Source organism: Columba livia, chromosome 6 (assembly GCF_036013475.1).
Source record: "Columba livia isolate bColLiv1 breed racing homer chromosome 6, bColLiv1.pat.W.v2, whole genome shotgun sequence".
NCBI lineage: Eukaryota > Metazoa > Chordata > Aves > Columbiformes > Columbidae > Columba > Columba livia.
In genome coordinates, this window is record NC_088607.1 from 35,598,904 (window position 1) to 35,616,279 (window position 17,376).

A 17,376-nucleotide genomic window follows, 5' to 3' on the forward strand; every position below is an offset into this window, starting at 1 on the left:
TGCTCTTCTCAGTTTAAGCTACAGGGAGAGAAAGCTCAGGACTAAACTGGAGATGATTCAGTACCAAGGATGCAAAGAGCCACATCTGCCTCCCTTCGCCCAGGAAGCCCCGTCCCTGCCACCGAGGCCCTTCAGCTGTGCCAAGCCCTGAACTTCAACGTTCCTTTCCAGCTTGGTTTTACCTACCGTGTCCCAAGAACAATGCCACGTCACCTCTGATCACATCACGCTGAGCTGAGAGCTGACGTTAACGTCCACCTGGGAGAGAAGAGGGTACAGCTTGAACCACGTCTTCAAATGCAGGCACTGCATCCATTTCTCTAAAGAAGAAAATAGAGCTGAATTATTTACAGCGAGTATTTTGGCTTAATCTTCTTTTTTTTCCTCTTGTTAAAGAGCACAAAACAAAACACACATACAAACAAGTCAACGGGATGAAACATTTACTGTTTGTGCAAAGAGTGTTAAATGAACCCATTTCAGCTTCTCGATAAATATCTGGATGTCCCCTAGGCCCTAACTTGGGTGAGCAGGTAATGACATTAATGCCATCATGCCATCCTCTTTTCCCTTATTGAGTCACCTTCCCCTTACACAAAGGAGCTTCTTTTAAGGCTCATCAATTGAAACTGTTTGAATGCACCGAGAAAAATAATAAGAAGAGCATTTCATAACATCGGAATTTCGGGCATGAGTACTTTGAATATTTATTCGCCCTTTGTGCGAGCAATCTCAGCAAGAAAAAGTCGGTGCGAATAAAAGGGATTGCAAATACCAGCGAAGTAGCTGGGTAGTTTTCATTCATGAGAATGTTTGCACAGGCTCCTGGGAGAATTATTAAGCAAGGTAATACAAAATCCCTTGTAGCGTCGAAGCTTTGGAGGCTCCGTAATCCTCCTTGTCCAACAGAAAGCATTTATTCCTGATTGCTGAGGGCCTAAGCTGCTGTGGTTTTGGTTGTTGGTTTTCCCTGGATTGGGAAGCCTGGAGAAGGATTGGCAAAGCCTGGAGAATGCTCGGCTTTGCCATATTTCTGCGTCATAACGTCTCTCATTGCCTCTGCCTCTCCCTCTATGGGAGCTGTAGGGAGGTGAGGGATTGCAAGAAAAAGCCAGTTAAGGAGCAAATCATGGCAGAACTTTGTATCACGGGGCTGGATTAGACGAGATCCCACCTCGAATCAAAGTGAGAAGGAACTGCTAAGGAGTGGAGCCAAAGCATCCTCCCGCCAGGCAAAGAAAAAGCAGGATAGCTGCATCCACTGAGTTTTTGGGGCTCAGAAATAAAAGCACCAGGGCAAATTTACTCATAATTAGCCTTTACAGGCAAAAAAAATCCCAAAGAACTTCACTCTTGCCATAGAATTTTATAGGATGGTACAGAAACTTATAGAAAGGATATTGTTTTCCATTATCTCGCACAGGTTTTTAGAGCATTTCTCTAGAACCCTGTTGGTTTCAGCCCTGTTAAATTCAATAACTTCCCTCAGGGAGTGCTTTAAGTGTCAGGCTTGATTCAGTTATATAAAGGGATAAGGGAATAATCGTTAGACAGTGCACAGGGATGGGAGAAGTGGTTTTGTGTGGCACCAGTCTTATTTAAGAGCAGTCTGAATTTATAGATGAGGCTGATGAGAAAGTTGGAAGCAACTAACGTAAGCGTAAAAGACAAAAGCCAGGCAGTGCTTTTAGAGAGGGTTGTGATTAACTGGAGTTCTACAGAGACACGGGGATGGTTTCAGACAAGTATTTTAAGTGTTTTTAGATGTTTGTCTTGGTTTCATCAAAATGATGTCCCATGTACTCGTCTTGCTATTCATAATGTAAGCTATGGGGCACTGGAGTTTATATAAGAGCCTGCATTGCTTGCTTTGCAATTAGTGCATCCTGCAATTAGCAATCCAGAATACTGCAGTCTTTAATATTTCTTCTAACCGCTAATACAGAATATTTTACTCCAAATATACTGTTGTCTTTGCGTCTTAATTTATTATGGCAGTGTGAACCGTGACTAATCCTTCAGCGTGCTGAGCGCAGACCAAAAACCCAGATCAGCGTCTCTGCTTCCAACCTCTCACCTACCGTCTGCTCCACAAAGGGCCACGGTGGACAAGCGTGGCCTCCAGGAGACACGGCATGCGGACATCTGCGTCCACCCAAGACCTGCTCTGATCAGGGGCACCTGCGACTCGAAGAGGAGAGAATTAAAGATGAAATTAAAGTGAAATTAAAGATGTTGTGACAGACTTTTCACTCAGCCTGTGCATCTCAAAGGTCAAAAGAAAACCAGACCCAAGCATATAGGCAGTGTTGAGAAATGCTGCCAACACCAGCACGACTGTGACGTGAGCCTGGATTTTGCTGGAGTCAGCAGCACGCCAGGCAGATTTGGAGCCTTTCCCAATTTTGCCATCGATGATCATCGCTTCGTGCCTGACGCCTGGCGATCCATAGGCTCTTGCTTTTGTACAAATCAGGACAACTGCAGGAACTCTTCCCAACTACCCAAATGCTGTGTTCACCTCTCAAGCTCCGCAGCTCTTCCCAGCCCTGTGCCGGGTGCAGATTTCCTGCTCCATCACTAGGAATCTTTTTCTTTTATGGTTTCTTTGGGTTCATCCCGAGCCTGAGATGCTCCATTTGTTTTGGCAAGAACGTCCCTGAGATTTATACCTATAATTATACAGGTAACCTTTCCGACAGGGAATTTTAAAATGATCAACGCTAAAGCAACCTACGCATTAAATGTGATTAATAAGATTCCAAATGGCCACGAGTCTGTGCCTCCCTGCTTGTTAAGCATGGCAGCCAGAGTGTCCTCGGCTGATCCCACCACTGTGAGACACCCAAAAGCAGTGTGGAGGGGTCATTGCCACTGGGCACATCCACTCCTCCCAGGCAATGCCCCTGGGGGAGTTAGGGATGACAAAGGATGACATCCATCTCCCCAAGTTGAATTTCTAAGGATGGAGACTCCTTCTGGCCCTTGCTAACGTCTTCTCCTGCCCTTCCTGGTGGGAGCCGTACTGGTACAGCTGGATCTCAAGCGACAGGAGGCAGATGAGCATGAGCCTCTCTGGGCAGCAGGTTAAATGAGGCGCTTGCTCCCCCATGCAAGGTCCTCTCTGCAGAATTGTCTTGCCATCCCTAGGGGTACCGATTGGAGCTCTTCTCCTCGCTTGCTGAGCCACCACCAGCTTCTCCTACTATCAAAGCACCCACTACCCATACAACTGGGGAAAATAGCATCTGTCAGGACGTCCATCACACCCCACGGAGGCGTGGGGTCCCCTCCCTCCACCAGAAAGGGTTGCGTAAGCGTAAGATGAAGCTCCACCGTACGTGGCATGGCCAGGGACGGTAAGCTCAGCAGGTTGCACAGCGCTATCTGTTACAGTGTGCATCGAGGCGAGCTTTTACAAAGCTTGCATTTTGCTGACAGGCTGCCCAAAGACAGTAAAAATCAGTCACGATCAAACTTGCATTGACCTTCAGTCGATGGCTCCAGCGCAGCAGAATTACAGGAGAAACCCTGATCGCTGTTTCCCTGTTCTCTGGACAAAGTTATTGCATATAAATTGTGTATTGATTAGAGGCAGGAAACGTTAAGAAGCCTCTTTGGGAAAAGTGGAGGGGGTAAAGAAATTCAGGGGCTGACAAAAGAGCTACTTTAATTAGGGAGGAATGCAAAGTGGTGGGAAATAAAAACAAACACAAGAGCCTCCCACTCCAGATCTGAAAATCTGATCAGGAATCGTCTCTCTTAAGGCAAGAAAACTGAATTTTGGAGCTGTTTTGGCTGCAATGCAAGCAGAGAAATGAGCCGGTTTCCTTCCTTCGCCCAGTGCTGGTGGGGAAACGAGTGCTGTGCTTCCTGCCACTCCTGCAATTGAGTGCTGATCGGGGAAAGCCATAGATCACCTAATGAGTATGTAACGACCGTGCTTATTTCTGCCTCCTAGCTCAAAGTGCTCACAGTGTAATTACACATTTTGGACTTATTAGCTGTAATTACTAGGTTCTGTAATGTGCAAAATGTGACATTATAGTATGGGCGAGCTCGAGTGGTATAAATACACTGGGAAAAGTATCCTTGTTTACCTTTCGACTTCTCCTGCCTCAACCTCAGATGAGTACGGAGAGACGAGGTTCCCTGACCTGGGACACTCGTGAGCACACACACAGGTCTGGCCAGCAGCTAATTACAAGAGTCCTGACAAAATTTGCCTCTCGTTCATACAGTCAAATAACATGAAACGCTCACCTTGAAGTCAGAGGACTCCTTCGGATAGAGAATATTTCACCAGGAGTAGCTGGATCAGCAACAGGGCTCTGTCTTCAGTAGGATGGCTTTGGAATCACACAGCTAGCAATAAGCATGAAAACAGAGGTTTTAAAATGGGTTTGGGCTGCATAAAAACCCTGCCAGCTCCCCACAGACGGGACCAGCCAGGGCCAGAGCAAATGCAGCTCCCTGGCCTTATTTCAGCGGTCAGAAATGAACTGGGTTAGGACTCTCCTACCTACCAGGCTGGTACAGCCCTGGTTTCTGTACCCCCCATGAGAAAGCCTGGGATTCCTGCACCTCAAACAATCAGCATCTCCATACAACACTTCCCAAGGAAGCTCAGCTTTGCTAGTCCGGGCTTTTTCCCAAAATCCCTTTAATTTCACACCGGTGCATGAAAAAGAAAAGCTGGTCTGCTTGAGTGTGCCTCCAAAGCAGAGGCACATACAGGCCTGTCCTGGGATCATCAGGTCTCCTGGTGGCACCCAGAGAGGAGAGACAAGGGGGACCGGGCGACAGGGCTTGACAGAGACCAACAGAGCCCAAAAAGGCTTGACAGAGGGTGACAGGGCTCAACAGAGCCCGAGAAAGCTCAGAGCACAACAAGGGCTCAGAGACTGAGAGCCCAAAAGAGCCTGAGAAAGCCCAGCAGAGCTTGACAGAGGCCAAAAGAGCCTGACAAAGCTCGACAGAGCTTGACTAAGCCCAACAGGCCTCGACGGAGCTCGACAGAGCCTCACAAGGCCTGACAGAAGCTGAAAGAGCCCGACAAAGCCCCACAGAGCCCAGCAGAGACGGACAGGGCTCAACAGAGCCCGACAGAGCCCAAAACAGCCCAAGAGCGCCCAACAGGATCCTCACATCTAGCCTGAATCTCCCCTCCAGTATAAAACCATCAGTCCTTGTCCTGTTGTAACAGTCCGTGATAAAAAGTCTTCTTTACATTTCCTGCCTATTGCTTTGGCTAAAAATCTATTTGCAAAGAAAAAAAAAAAAAAAAAAAAAAATCAAACAAACAAAGCCAAAAAAGCTTGTGGGATATCCTAGACTTCAACATACCCTTCCATACAGAGGGCAAGGAGGTACCCCGATATTAGGGTCATACAGCAGAATGAAATCAAGTGCTCACTGAAGAGGGAAGTGGGAAGTAATAGTGCCGATTGCATGTCCTGCTGTTTGCACCGCGGGCTGGGCTGCAGCATCCCGTACCGCCCTGCTTTGATCTGCAGCGAGCATGGCCCACAGCAGCAGTGTCACAGTATCACCATATCACAGTATGTTTGGGATTGGAAGGGACCTCAGAAGATCATCTAGTCCAATCCCCCTGCTGGAGCAGGAACGCCTAGGTGAGGTCGCACAGGAACATGTCCAGGTGGGTTTTGAATGTCTCCAGAGAAGGAGACTCCACAACCCCCCTGGGCAGCCTGGGCCAGGCTCTGCCACCCTCGCCAGGAACAAGTTTCTTCTCAAATTTAAGTGGAACCTCTTGTGTTCCAGCTTGACCCCATTACCCCTTGTCCTATCATTGTTTGCCACCGAGAAGAGCCTGCCTCCATCCTCATGGCACTCACCTTTTATAAACTTATAGACATTAATAAGGTCCCCCCTTAGCCTCCTCTTCTCCAAACTAAAGAGCCCCAGCTCCCTCAGCCTTTCCTCACACGGGAGATGCTCCACTCCCTTCAGCATCTTGGTGGCTGCGCTGGACCCTCTCCAGCAGTTCCCTGTCCTGCTGGAACTGAGGGGCCACAACTGGACACAATACTCCAGATGTCGCCACCCTGCTTATGGCAGTGACCCAGAAAGCCAGGCAGGCAGAGGGGGCCATGAGGGTCAGGGACCAGCTGGGATAGGTGACCTCTTCCAGAGGCAGCAAAAACAGCTAATGCGTCTTTCCAGGACAACAAAATGCTACGTGGTACAACATGAACAAGCATTTCCATGGCAATTTTACCCTAAATTATATGTGCCTTCTCTTTATGAGCATCTAATACCTTCTGAAAGCAGCGCTCACCTGTGGGAGCCTGGTGGCCACCTCCTGCTGATCTGTGATAGTGCAAAACCAGAACCTTGTCCTTGTAACCACCTAGGGACAGGAAAGAGAAATAATAATGTGTGACCACCGTTTTCTTTTTGTTTCCTTGGGAACCAACATCCCATCGGTGATGCGAACATGGGCTACCTAAATACACAAAGTCTGGTTTCTCTTCCCTCTGGGGAAGGCTCATGTGGGTTTATAGAGACAGAAGAGGGAGGAACGTGGACCGTAGGCTTCAAAAGCAATGCCACAGGTACCTGTTGCAGTAGCTCCAGGTTTCTGGGCATCAGCCAGCGGGTTAGGTGGCTGGGTAATCCAAAAGTATCGCTTATCTTTTTGTATGCTTAAGGTTTGTTCCTTTATTCCTCTATAGCGAACGGCACTGCTTGATACTTGAAGAGAGCGGATATAATGCCAGACGTTAGCGCAGCAATTACTTATCTCACCGGAGCTCTGAGAGGCTTAATTAGTTAATATTTGCAAACTACGATGAGTTCTGGAGATGAAGGATGCAAAACATCCAAGGCAAGAGATTGCTCACAACAAAGCCCAACGCATCTCTTGCTTTGCCGGCTGAGCTCCCCTTTGCTGTCCAAAAAGCCCGGCTGGTTTGAACCCCGCTCCTCACGTGGTGAAGCTGAAAGACACCTAAGGGAGTGCTCTCTGCTTGCATGCCAGCTCTCTGAAACCCAGCATGAATATGACACTAATGACATCTTTCAGAAATGTAATTAGCCTTCATTCAAGGAGAGGTACATTAGGGAGAATTCAGAGGCTCGAAGAAGTGGGCTCCAGTGGGTGAGAACTGAGGCTTGTGCTTTGAAAGCTGCATTAAGGGAAGGGGGAAAAAAAATAGAAAAGAAAATGTTCTAATATTACTTAATTACTCCAAGACATCCTCAGATGTAATCGAGCTTGGAGGGCTAAATGAATGCTGCGCGTGTGACACCGGTAAAGGCTGATGCATTTATAATGAGAACACTTTGCAAGGCAAAGCGCGTCCCCACAGAGACGGGGGCAAAGGGAAAGGACAAGACGAGCTGGAGAGGTGTCAGAAGGTACCTGAAGATCTCCAGCAGCTTTGTGCAAAGTTCCTTGTCCTCTGCTTTGGGTTGCAGCTCAGGGCGGGTGGAGGGAGGACAGGAGATGAAGGGTGCAGATGTGGGTACCAGCAAACCATGTACCACGAAACTACATCACTCACGGTTTGGAGGCTAAAACCCTATAAAACATATTCTTAGTACCCAATAAAATACATACAAGCTGCTACCTCACACTGACAGCAAGACATCCCTCCATCCAGATCCAAACCTGAGTTGTTTCAGCACCTGATCTGTGACCTCAGCATCCTCCTTGAGAAACCTCTGCAGGAGGGGAGCTGGGATGGGAAAGTGAGGACAAGCTTGGGGCAGGGCTGTCACCCATTGTCACCAGGGCTTGGCCCCGTTGCTCCCATTAACATTGATGGAAACCAGGCAGCTAAATTCCAGTACAAAACCCAGTCCTTCTTATCCACAACACCAGAGGCCCAATCCATGCTCACAAGTCCATTCCAGCCCTGATTTACAGACTGTACTGAAGGAGATACTAAAATCCAAACGGTTTATGGTAATTGACACTCGTTTAAATATTATACTGGTAACTATCACTTCCAATTCTATTCAGCATTGAAGGGGCCCTGTGTGCATGTATATACGTACAGGGAGATTTCAGAGGGATACTGTGTCTTCTCTCCTGATAGCTGCTTTCCCAGAAAAAGGATGTTTAATGTTCATTAATTGTTTCACTTTGAGAAATTGCTGTGAAAAGTCACCACAGGAGAACAGGAATATTCTTTTTATTAATTTTTGTAAAGAAAGGAATAATGGGAAGCCCTGCCTGTGGCATGGATGTGTTAGCTGAACACAGCTCTGCTCAGGCTGTTTAAGCACCGCAATGGGTGACAAATAGCTATTAACACTCAGCTCCCTGTCACTGAAGGAATGAAGACTATGGAGATCAAACAACCTTTAGATAGGAACAAAATGCATTATTTATCACCAATTAATCTTTCTTTGCTAGAAAGCCCGAGCAGTAGGACTGGGGTGGGAGGCACCGCTGCCTCGCTGAAGGCCAAGGGGACTTTATCAAGCACCTTTGGGGAAACCTTGTGCTGATCCGCCCTTTTGTGATACCTAACATCACTGGGCAATAAATAGATTGAGGAACGAACCCATAAGTTATGGTACAAAATGAAGGCTGTAAGTGTCCCAGTCCTGTTTTCAAGGCTCATAGAGCCACTTCAGCAAAGCCAGGAGTGCATGGCCCTACCTTGCAGAGCTGGGCCACAGCGTCCTCAGAAGATGAGGAAGGAGAGAAGATGCCCACCGCCACATCCTTCAGGCAGCCTTCCAAACACTAAAGGCTCTGTCTCTTCCTTCCTCCTATGGAGTTTCCTTCTGGGAAGGTGAAAGACACAGAAATTTATCCCTCAAGGGATACCCAACATGTATATATGGCAGAGCGCAAACAGCAAAGGAGAAGCAGAAATGCATGGTGCAAGGTCTTAACCAAGCAAATAGACCAGCAAACTCATACTGAGGGCAAGTAGTCAATGTTCGTACCTTGTCTGCAAAAACTACCCATGGTATTTGATATATCAAAGCCATCGCTCCTTAGCCACCCATCCATGGGAAGTGGCAGCAGAGCCCCTGGGAACTGTTGCAACGCCACTATGATCCTAATGATGTTTTCTGCCCATACCATCTCAAGTGTGGCTCCTCCTCATTGCAAAACAGAGGTAGCCAGGAGAACCACCCCAATCCCTTCAGGCTTTGTCCTGTCCTTTGAACCACATTGCCCAGAAGAAGTCCCCAGGATTTTCTTGCAGGGGATCATCAAGTGATGCTGAGAGACATCAGCAAGAGCCCGCGCCCATTCCAATCACTTGCCAAGGTCTTGCAAGATCCATGTTTGCATTAAAAAGAAATTAAAAGGTTTTCCACTCCACTAGCTTGCCCAAAGCCTGCATGCTAAATAGCAAATGCTACCTATGAGGCTGAATAAAATCTTCATTAAAAAAAACTAGCAGTCATTGAATACATCATGAACAATGACACTGGGGAGGCATTGTTCTTCTTCTGCCTGATGGGCCATGCTGGAACACCTGTTTCTTATCGTGAAACCGTTAATAACTGTCATCACTGAAATCAGGGCTGAAAACATGTCATTAAGTCAGGTTATTCCAACCACCACCTAAGTGAGGAAAAAAAACCACACCAACAACACAGCAAGGGGCAATGAAGGCAAAATTAGATCCCAGATAAAACCCAGATAAGTGTCAAAATCATACTTGTCCATGTGTCCACTGAAAAGCCACCACCAAAGAAACCCAGTCTACATATTAGATGGCTTCTGCCTCGCAGACATCTTCTGGCTGACATGAAAGACACAGCTGGGTAACTATAGGCAATTTTAACTGATTAACTACAGACATTGACCCTTTCAATTAATTCGCCGGGGATTTGTTTCATTGCAATCATCTCCTAAAGCTACAGCCTCCCCACAGAGCCAACAGAAAGCCTATTTCTGGTCCTGCCTTTCCCCTCCACCAGCTGCACGGGGGTGACAGGGCTGGCTCCTCGGGGGTGTTTAAGGTAATCCTGGCTTAGGCAGGAAGGACAGAGAGGATGCTTTGTACTTAGGAGGGTGGACATTTGCAGAATGCAGCCCTTTAGGGCCTGTAAGGTCTTTACCTTCTCAGAGAAACCTGGAGCAACGCACAAGTGAAATCTCCTGATTTTGTACGGTTGAGATGTGGAAACAGACCCGAGTTTTGTGGCACAGAACCATGTTCCGTAACAAAAGCTTATTGTGCAGCTCACTGGCTAAATCAGCCCCATCTTCCATAAAAGCTTTAGATAATTTTTCTGGTTATTTCTCCCCAAAATCACAACCAGCCTCAGAGCTTCCTCTTTCCCTTCAAGGCCCCAGTCTGGTCCCATTTTGGGCTGTTTCTGCCCAGTGGAACCCAGCTGTGACCTTGTAAATTAAACCCATCCATCCAGTTTTTGATGTCTTCTGCACTGACAAAGTAGGTGGCGAGATGAAGGCTGCTTTTCTGTGATAGTCTACTGCCCTAATGAGCTGCATTTTCCCATTACCAAGGACCCTATCTCTCATGGCACCATGCACTTTGTACAAAGACATCCATTGGAGGCAGTAGGTCCATCCCCTAAATTTCAGGCAGGAGGCTACGCTGTCCTTTGAGCAAAGCCCTTGGGAAGCCACACGGTGCCAGCCTGAAAGCTTCATGCACAGTCTGGATTTGAGTCTCCTTATTTCTGTTGTCTTGAAACATCCAAGTTTAATTTCCCCCACTGCCCCTCGACTCACAGCTGTATTGCCTGGAAGAGTTCAAACATGATCCGCGCTTTGGATACAGCTTGGCATCCTTCATCTTCAGCTCGGCATCCTTCATCTTCCCCTGCTAACTCCCCGGCAGTCTGAGAAAAGACGGTTCAAAGGAGCAAAACAAAACACTCACCTGCCTGACAGAATAGTTTGCTTAATCCCCCAAAGGCAAATCCCGTTAGCATGTAAAACCAGGAGTGATAATTGTAACCGGTTTTCAACCTTTACTGTAGTGGAAATAATCACTTCAGCGGCACTGCCTGGCTTCCCAGAGACTTCTTTCTCCGCAGATTATTTTAGACTAATCTAGCAAGGCAGGGGGAGCAGGAGGGAAGGAGGATAGGAGGTTAGAGAAGAGAGAATATTTAAGACTGGGGCGGGAGGACGCGATCCAGGCAGCTACAGGTTGCTCAGGCTGGCCAAGCAGCATGTCTGTTCGTGAAACAACTCCAACACAAAACATACGAAAACGGGTAAAACGCAAACTGGATCTCATGCAGATGGATTCCATCAGGCAAGCCTGGTAAATATATTTTTCTGGGAGATAACAGCTTTTTTTTCTTAGACAAAAGCCAATCTTTGTCTTTTGTGAGAGCGCTTGACCATCTGGACTTCAGAAAAACAGTTGATGCTTTGTCACGTGGGCAAATGATTAGTTAAGCTGCAGGAAGAGAACATTGCAATAAGAATTGTGAAGCAAAGAAAAGCTTTGCCTAAAAAAATAGGTTGCAATAGATAATACCAAAAAAGGAGGCAGTCTGGAGGGGTTTTGCTGAGCGGACTGTTCGGTCACCACTCACATTCAACATCTCCTTAACAACCGGGGACCAACACTCAAACTCAATGCTTAGGAGGCAAAACAACCCAAAACAATGAGTTTTGGCATCGTTTGGAAGGAAATGATGCCTCTAAGAACCAGATAAACAGACGTGGAATGATGTTCAATGGCACAAAAGCCAAGGGCGGGTTTAAAAAAGCGGGGCAAGGATGGAAATTTGGTGGAGATGACACAGAAGCCCTGGCTATGTGGCCGAGCTGCCCTGCAACAGCCACCGACACAACACCCATTAGAAAATGGCATCTACAACTCCGAGTATTTCCAAGAGAGAAAAACCTATTAACTGCTAATGAAGAACATCGCTGAGGTTACATCCCCAGTACTGTGGTGAGGTTGGAGAGAGCAGATATAAAACACTCATCAGCACATTTAGGTTGGCTAATTACTATTTGCTATCATACGAGCCAGGGCCTGAAACAGCCTCATTTAAGGGCTTCTGGGCCTCTCTTCTTACAGATGCTCGGAAATAACCCTCCTGGGTTTTATTTTCTTACCCAGGTCCAAACCAGACTAATTTAAGGCTTATCCGTTTGGGGAGTGCTGGTCCTTTGCAGCTGAGCCAGCCCAGTTTAGTCCGGAGTTAAGTACCTCTCACTCATTCCAGGAAGATATTACAAGAATACAGGTATCAATAAGTATCTCAAAAACCAAACCGCCAAGGAACAGATGGAATATAAGCCGGTCTTAAGTCCTGCCAGCATGGGAGGTTGTGCAGCACAGCGTCTCCAAACCCACATCCTCACCAGCCCTCTCCAAATGCAAAAATCGCCTTTGAAGGAACCCAAAATCACCGTTTCTCCTCTACAAAGGTCTTTGAAAAGCAGAAAGGAATGAAGCAAAGGGATTTGGGTGGAAATTAAACTGGATTTACTCTGGTGAATTTTCATGACAAGATACTTTGGGCAAACATTATTAAGCCTCCCTAGGTAATATAATTAGGAGTTCTGCCCCCTTTATCTAAAGTTTGCACACACACGCAAAAAACCCATCACTGCATTAAGTGGTAAAAAAGGGCTTTTCCTTCTTTTTTCTTTATTCTTAATAAATGTGGCTTTTTAAAAAGCTTTCTTTAAGCAGGTGAACATTTCACAAGGAATCCCAGGCACATTCTGAGTACATTTGGATCCCTCTGGAGCAAACCAGGAGCCAGGCTCAGGTTTTACATCAAAATACGAGGCAATAAGCCTCAAGATTCCGTTGGCCATTCGAGGGTGAAGACAGCAGCAAAGGCCTCTAAACAGAGAATTACTCAGGATCTGTGTTTATGGGCAAAATCCCCTCACTCCACTGTGAGTAAGGACAGTCGGAAATTGAGACGAAATGGGTTTAATACGAGAACGTCCACTTGCAAACCCAAGATCTCACGGGAGAGAGAAGAAAGGCCATTTCAAATGATGAACTTATTTACCCAGGCCAGAAGTTTTTCAGCATCATTATGGAGTTGTCAGCAGTTAAAAAAAAATGGTAAGATTTAAAAAGGAAGAAAGAAGAAGGAAAAGAGCTTCACAAAGCACAAATAACCTGGTACGTTGGGCACTGTCCGGGGGTGCAGATGGCTCAGTCAAGCTCTTCAAAGCAGGGATTTGTACCTCTCTGTGTCCAACATCCCCATTCACAAACCAATCCTGGGAGTTTTATCTTCAGTTTCAAACAAAAAGAAGTAATAATAATTTCCAAAAGTATCTTGGATTTATCCTGATGTAAGAAAAAGAGCTGCTTTCGTAATCTCAGGAAGGGTTGTGGGATGGGAAAGAAGTAGGTCCCTTCCCGCCCTGGTTTTGATTACAGCTTATTAGCACCATTGTTTCATTTAAGATTTCCCATAATTACCATTCCCATAATTTCCCATAATTCCCATTCCCATAATTTCCCATAATTCCATTCGTGGCAAACACCCCAACCGATAGAGTAAGCAAGCGTTAATAAGAGCTGTCTCATATTAAGACTAGTTTCCTAAGAAACGGAAGCTCCTGTGCGTGCACACACGTCTGTCTCAGTTAAGCCACCGTTTAATATCTCCCATCCAGTTTTGTCACAGGGTAGGAATTGCAAACCGTTACCTCCCTGAAAGCTTAACGAAAATAAATAGCTGGACAACGGAGACAGCGATAGCCCTGTGAAGAACAATCTGTTCAACCTCACTATTAGCCATCGGGGAAGCCACGCCAAGGAAAGCTATAGGAGATCACGCTCTGCGCCGTCCCCTGCCAGCCGCAGCACTTGGCTCTTATAAAAACTGATAAATTAGCGTCAATAATAAGTGGATGGGGGAAAGAAGAGAGGTTTATGTGTTGAGCTTGTCCTCCTGAGAGCGGCTGCTCCTCGCAGCGTCCCCACTGCCAGCAGGGTCAAGGGCTTTGCCCCCTGTGGCCCCAAGCAGATGGTGTGGACACGCCTGAGCTGGAGGAATCTTCTGTAATAAAAACGCCTCTCCCAGAAATTAACTTTAATTAAGGTGTGAAAGCTTAATATCTGTATTTGAGATATTAAGCCTTCAGCGGAGAGGCCGTTCCCAGCCTCCCATCTCACACCTTCCCCGGCATATCCTCCTGCCCCTGAATGCTGTGACCCAACCTGGTCCTTCAGGAAGGCGCCTCCAGCCGCTAATTTGCGGGGGGACGTGCAGGAACGTCACTTCTGGGGAGCTCTCGGTCCCTCTTGGTAAATTTGACAAGGGGTTCAAAACTCGTGGAGAGGAGGCTGGTGGGAGGAAAAGCGCTGACAGACAGTACAATCGCATAAGCTGCTTTTCCTCGGGAAATCAGGCTAAAAATAATACCCTGCGATTTGACAGCTTCAGCCCAGGACGCAGAAGCGGAGCCCGCTCTGGGCTCCCACAGCACCCAGGCACAGGGACAGCACCCACGAGTGGAAACTGCACCCACGACCAGCGATGGCACCCGCTGTCCCACCCCAGACACCAAGGTCCACCAAACCCACAAGTCTGGGTCCACCCAACCCCAGAATTTTGGGTCCACCCAACACCAAAATTTCCAAAGCAAAAGGGCTCCTGCAAGACCCCCACAGCTTGCATGGTTTCACTGTGCTGCCGCATTAGCCTAGAAGAGAAAAAATAAGTCATTTAACTGCCCCAAACCACGTTTTCCCGATGCAAGAGGGAAATCTTGCTGTCACAGACACAATTCGCTCTCCACATCCCGCTCCGGTGATGGAGGAGAAAACCCTTTGGTAGTAATTGCTATGCAAGGCGGGCAGGAAGAGATTCTGCTAGCTTTTATTATCAGGGTATCCAGATGTAAAACGAACGCCTGCAATATTTATACATGTCATCACTTATAATAAGTAGCCTGATTTGTCAAACGGAGACAAGATTCAGAGATGTCAATTAGGAGGAGACGGAGGGCGAGGCGGGGGAGAAACCGCGCGGGGTTTATCAGCGCCGCAGATGCTGCCTTCCAAATGTCAGAGACAAAACTCTGAGCGGTTTGACCGGCAAAGGCACGGCCAGAAACCCGAAACAAAGCGGTGAGGGTGAAGGCAAAGGGTAAATCTGCGGCTGGGTCCCATTATGGGGTCAGTTCTCTGCTCCAGGTGTGGTGGGCAGCCTGCAGAGCCTGGTGAGCAGGGTGGGAGGGAAGGTTTCCTTTGAGTGCCCTCTAATGCCAAGTAGAGGAAGAAGCGGTGGGTCCTGGAGGACATGGCGTGGGTCTGCGGGGAGATGGGCAGCAGGAGGCGGGAGCAATCCCCACCAGGAGGTGAGAGATGCTGCCGTAAATGTGACGGATGGAGCCCAAGAACAGACCAAGGAATGAATTGTCTGTCTGGAGAAACCACTGCACTGTACATCCCTGCAGGGTACTTTAGCCCACGGTTACTGGCAAAAATCCCCCTTCCTTCTTCAAAATCAACAGGCAAAAGTCTTGCTGAAGGCTGAGCTGGTGCACCCTCTGCCCCAGCTGCTGGGAGCTTCACCCATGCTTGGGCTCGCCTTGGCCAGGTGAAGTCTCCTCTGTGGAGCCAAGGCTTGCCAGCAGCAAGAAGACCACAGTTGAAGCATGTAAGAGTTCATTTAGGAGTTTAACTAGCCCTGGCCTCCAAAAACCCCCTAGCAATTCACTGCCAGCCTTAAAACCTGCCTCCTGTGATGCCCATGGCTGGTGGCACCAGCCAGGAGAAAGGTCCTGATGGAGTGGGGCAATGGAGAGTGACAGGCCCACCATAGAGCTCACAGCTTTGGGGAGATTTACACCCAACCTTTGGGTCAACTTTGAATGAAGTGCCCCAGATGTTTGCACCTCTGGATTTGTGCAGCTAAGCCCTGCTTCTTCCCCCCACCCAGCAATAGGTGGTAGCAATGACCTGAGCTGGCCATGCCCTGTGGGGCCACTGCTCCTTGCACCCCAGAATCTGGGTCCTTCCCTCAAACCATGGCCTGTTCTGCACAGGTGGCAACAACCTCTGCACACTGGTGGCCAGACGTTGGAAACACAGAGGGTAGGGGTGACAAGGGAACCAGAGTGTCGTCCTCCTGCAGGGTTAAGTGGCCCAGTGTGTCCCATTACAGCAGCATCACCATAGCAAGGATGACAGATGGGGTAGTGAAAGAGAGGAGACCTCCATGGAATCTCATCTTCCAGCCTGACAAAGCAGAATCATCCCAAAGCACCTCAGCCGACAGCAACATTAAAGATAAATCAGGGAGAAACGTCTAGTTGAAGATCCCTTAGAGATGCAATTACACGTGCTGTTTGCTCATCAAGGCGAAGGAAGGACACTCGCAAGAAGCACCTGCAAACAGGGAGAGCTTGGTCTTCAGCCCAAAAACGCGCAAGGAATAACTGAGGTGTATTTTGTCGCTGAAACCAGTCCCGCAGTCAAGGTTTCATTCATCACTTTCTCAGAGGCTCAGGACCCTGAAAAGCCAATACCCTGCTTTTTTTCCTCTTTCAATAGTACTAAAAAATACATCCTGTGGCAAAGAGGATGGAAGAAGGAATAGGAGGAAATAGGAGGAAGCCATGGTGCTGGAGCGCTGCAGAAATACAGCCTCGGAGCCTGCCTCTTCCCGTGAAGCGACGCCGTATCTCAGGCACAACATATCCAGCAAGTTTCAAGGCTCCTAAGAGTGTCACCCCGCGCCAAAGTCACCACGAGGAGTCCTGCAGGAGGAGGAGCAACCCCTGAGCAACACCAAGGGAAGTGCTGACACCGGGATTCGTCTTGCTTAACTTAATAACTGCAGACACCTACAGCTGAGCTCCTCATTCTGCACGCCTGTCTCTCTGTAATGAAGAGAAATAGGCACTTTTAGGATACAAATCGATTTCAGGCAGATAAAAGCTGAAAGCACTTGCGCCGGGGAAGTCGCAGCCGTCAGTGTCCAAGCTGTCCGTGCAGCAAATCCCCCCCAACCACGCGGCAGGGGACAGCAGAAGGAACCAGCCCGGGAGCAAGATGCGTCTTCATGAGACGAGAGCTGATGTTTGGGGACAGCCACGCGTCCTGTCCTCTCCTCCATCGGAGACCGGGCGCCCAGGCTCCCACCTCTGGGGAGCGCCCAGAAGGGAAGCGGGATGACAGCCACATTAGCACCTTCTCCTTCTTGACAGCTTGTTGTTGTCCAAGCTTTCTCGTCCTCTGCTAATTATTTCCTTTTGATTTGGAGACTTCAGAAGTGAAGATGTGGCAGCAGCCCCCGGCTTGCAGCTGAAGAGGGGGAGAAACAAGCCCTGAATGACTGAGAAGGGGGAGGCTCGCTCTTGTCCTTGCATCAAGAAAGCTGGAGCTTCTCTTTAGAGGTGTTTGATGTGTATAAAAAACAGAGGCCAGACCTAAGAGCTACAGTATGTTGCACTGACAT

The 17,376-nt window shown here is 48.0% G+C and overlaps 1 protein-coding gene across 1 annotated transcript in view; it reads right to left on the minus strand.

Annotated features, from left to right (window-relative positions):
- Positions 1–17,376, minus strand: part of LOC110361658 (uncharacterized) — a 169,959-nt gene that overhangs the window by 116,701 nt on the left and 35,882 nt on the right. The window contains exons 6-12 of the mRNA XM_065068635.1: positions 10,700–10,809; positions 8,636–8,763; positions 7,388–7,547; positions 6,302–6,373; positions 4,264–4,365; positions 2,082–2,181; positions 187–320 (exon numbers count right to left, since the gene is read on the minus strand). Of these exons, the coding sequence (XP_064924707.1) occupies positions 8,661–8,763; positions 10,700–10,809 (213 nt within the window). The 3' untranslated portion in view covers positions 187–320; positions 2,082–2,181; positions 4,264–4,365; ... (1 more) ...; positions 7,388–7,547; positions 8,636–8,660. The remainder of the gene's footprint in view (positions 1–186; positions 321–2,081; positions 2,182–4,263; positions 4,366–6,301; positions 6,374–7,387; positions 7,548–8,635; positions 8,764–10,699; positions 10,810–17,376) is intronic.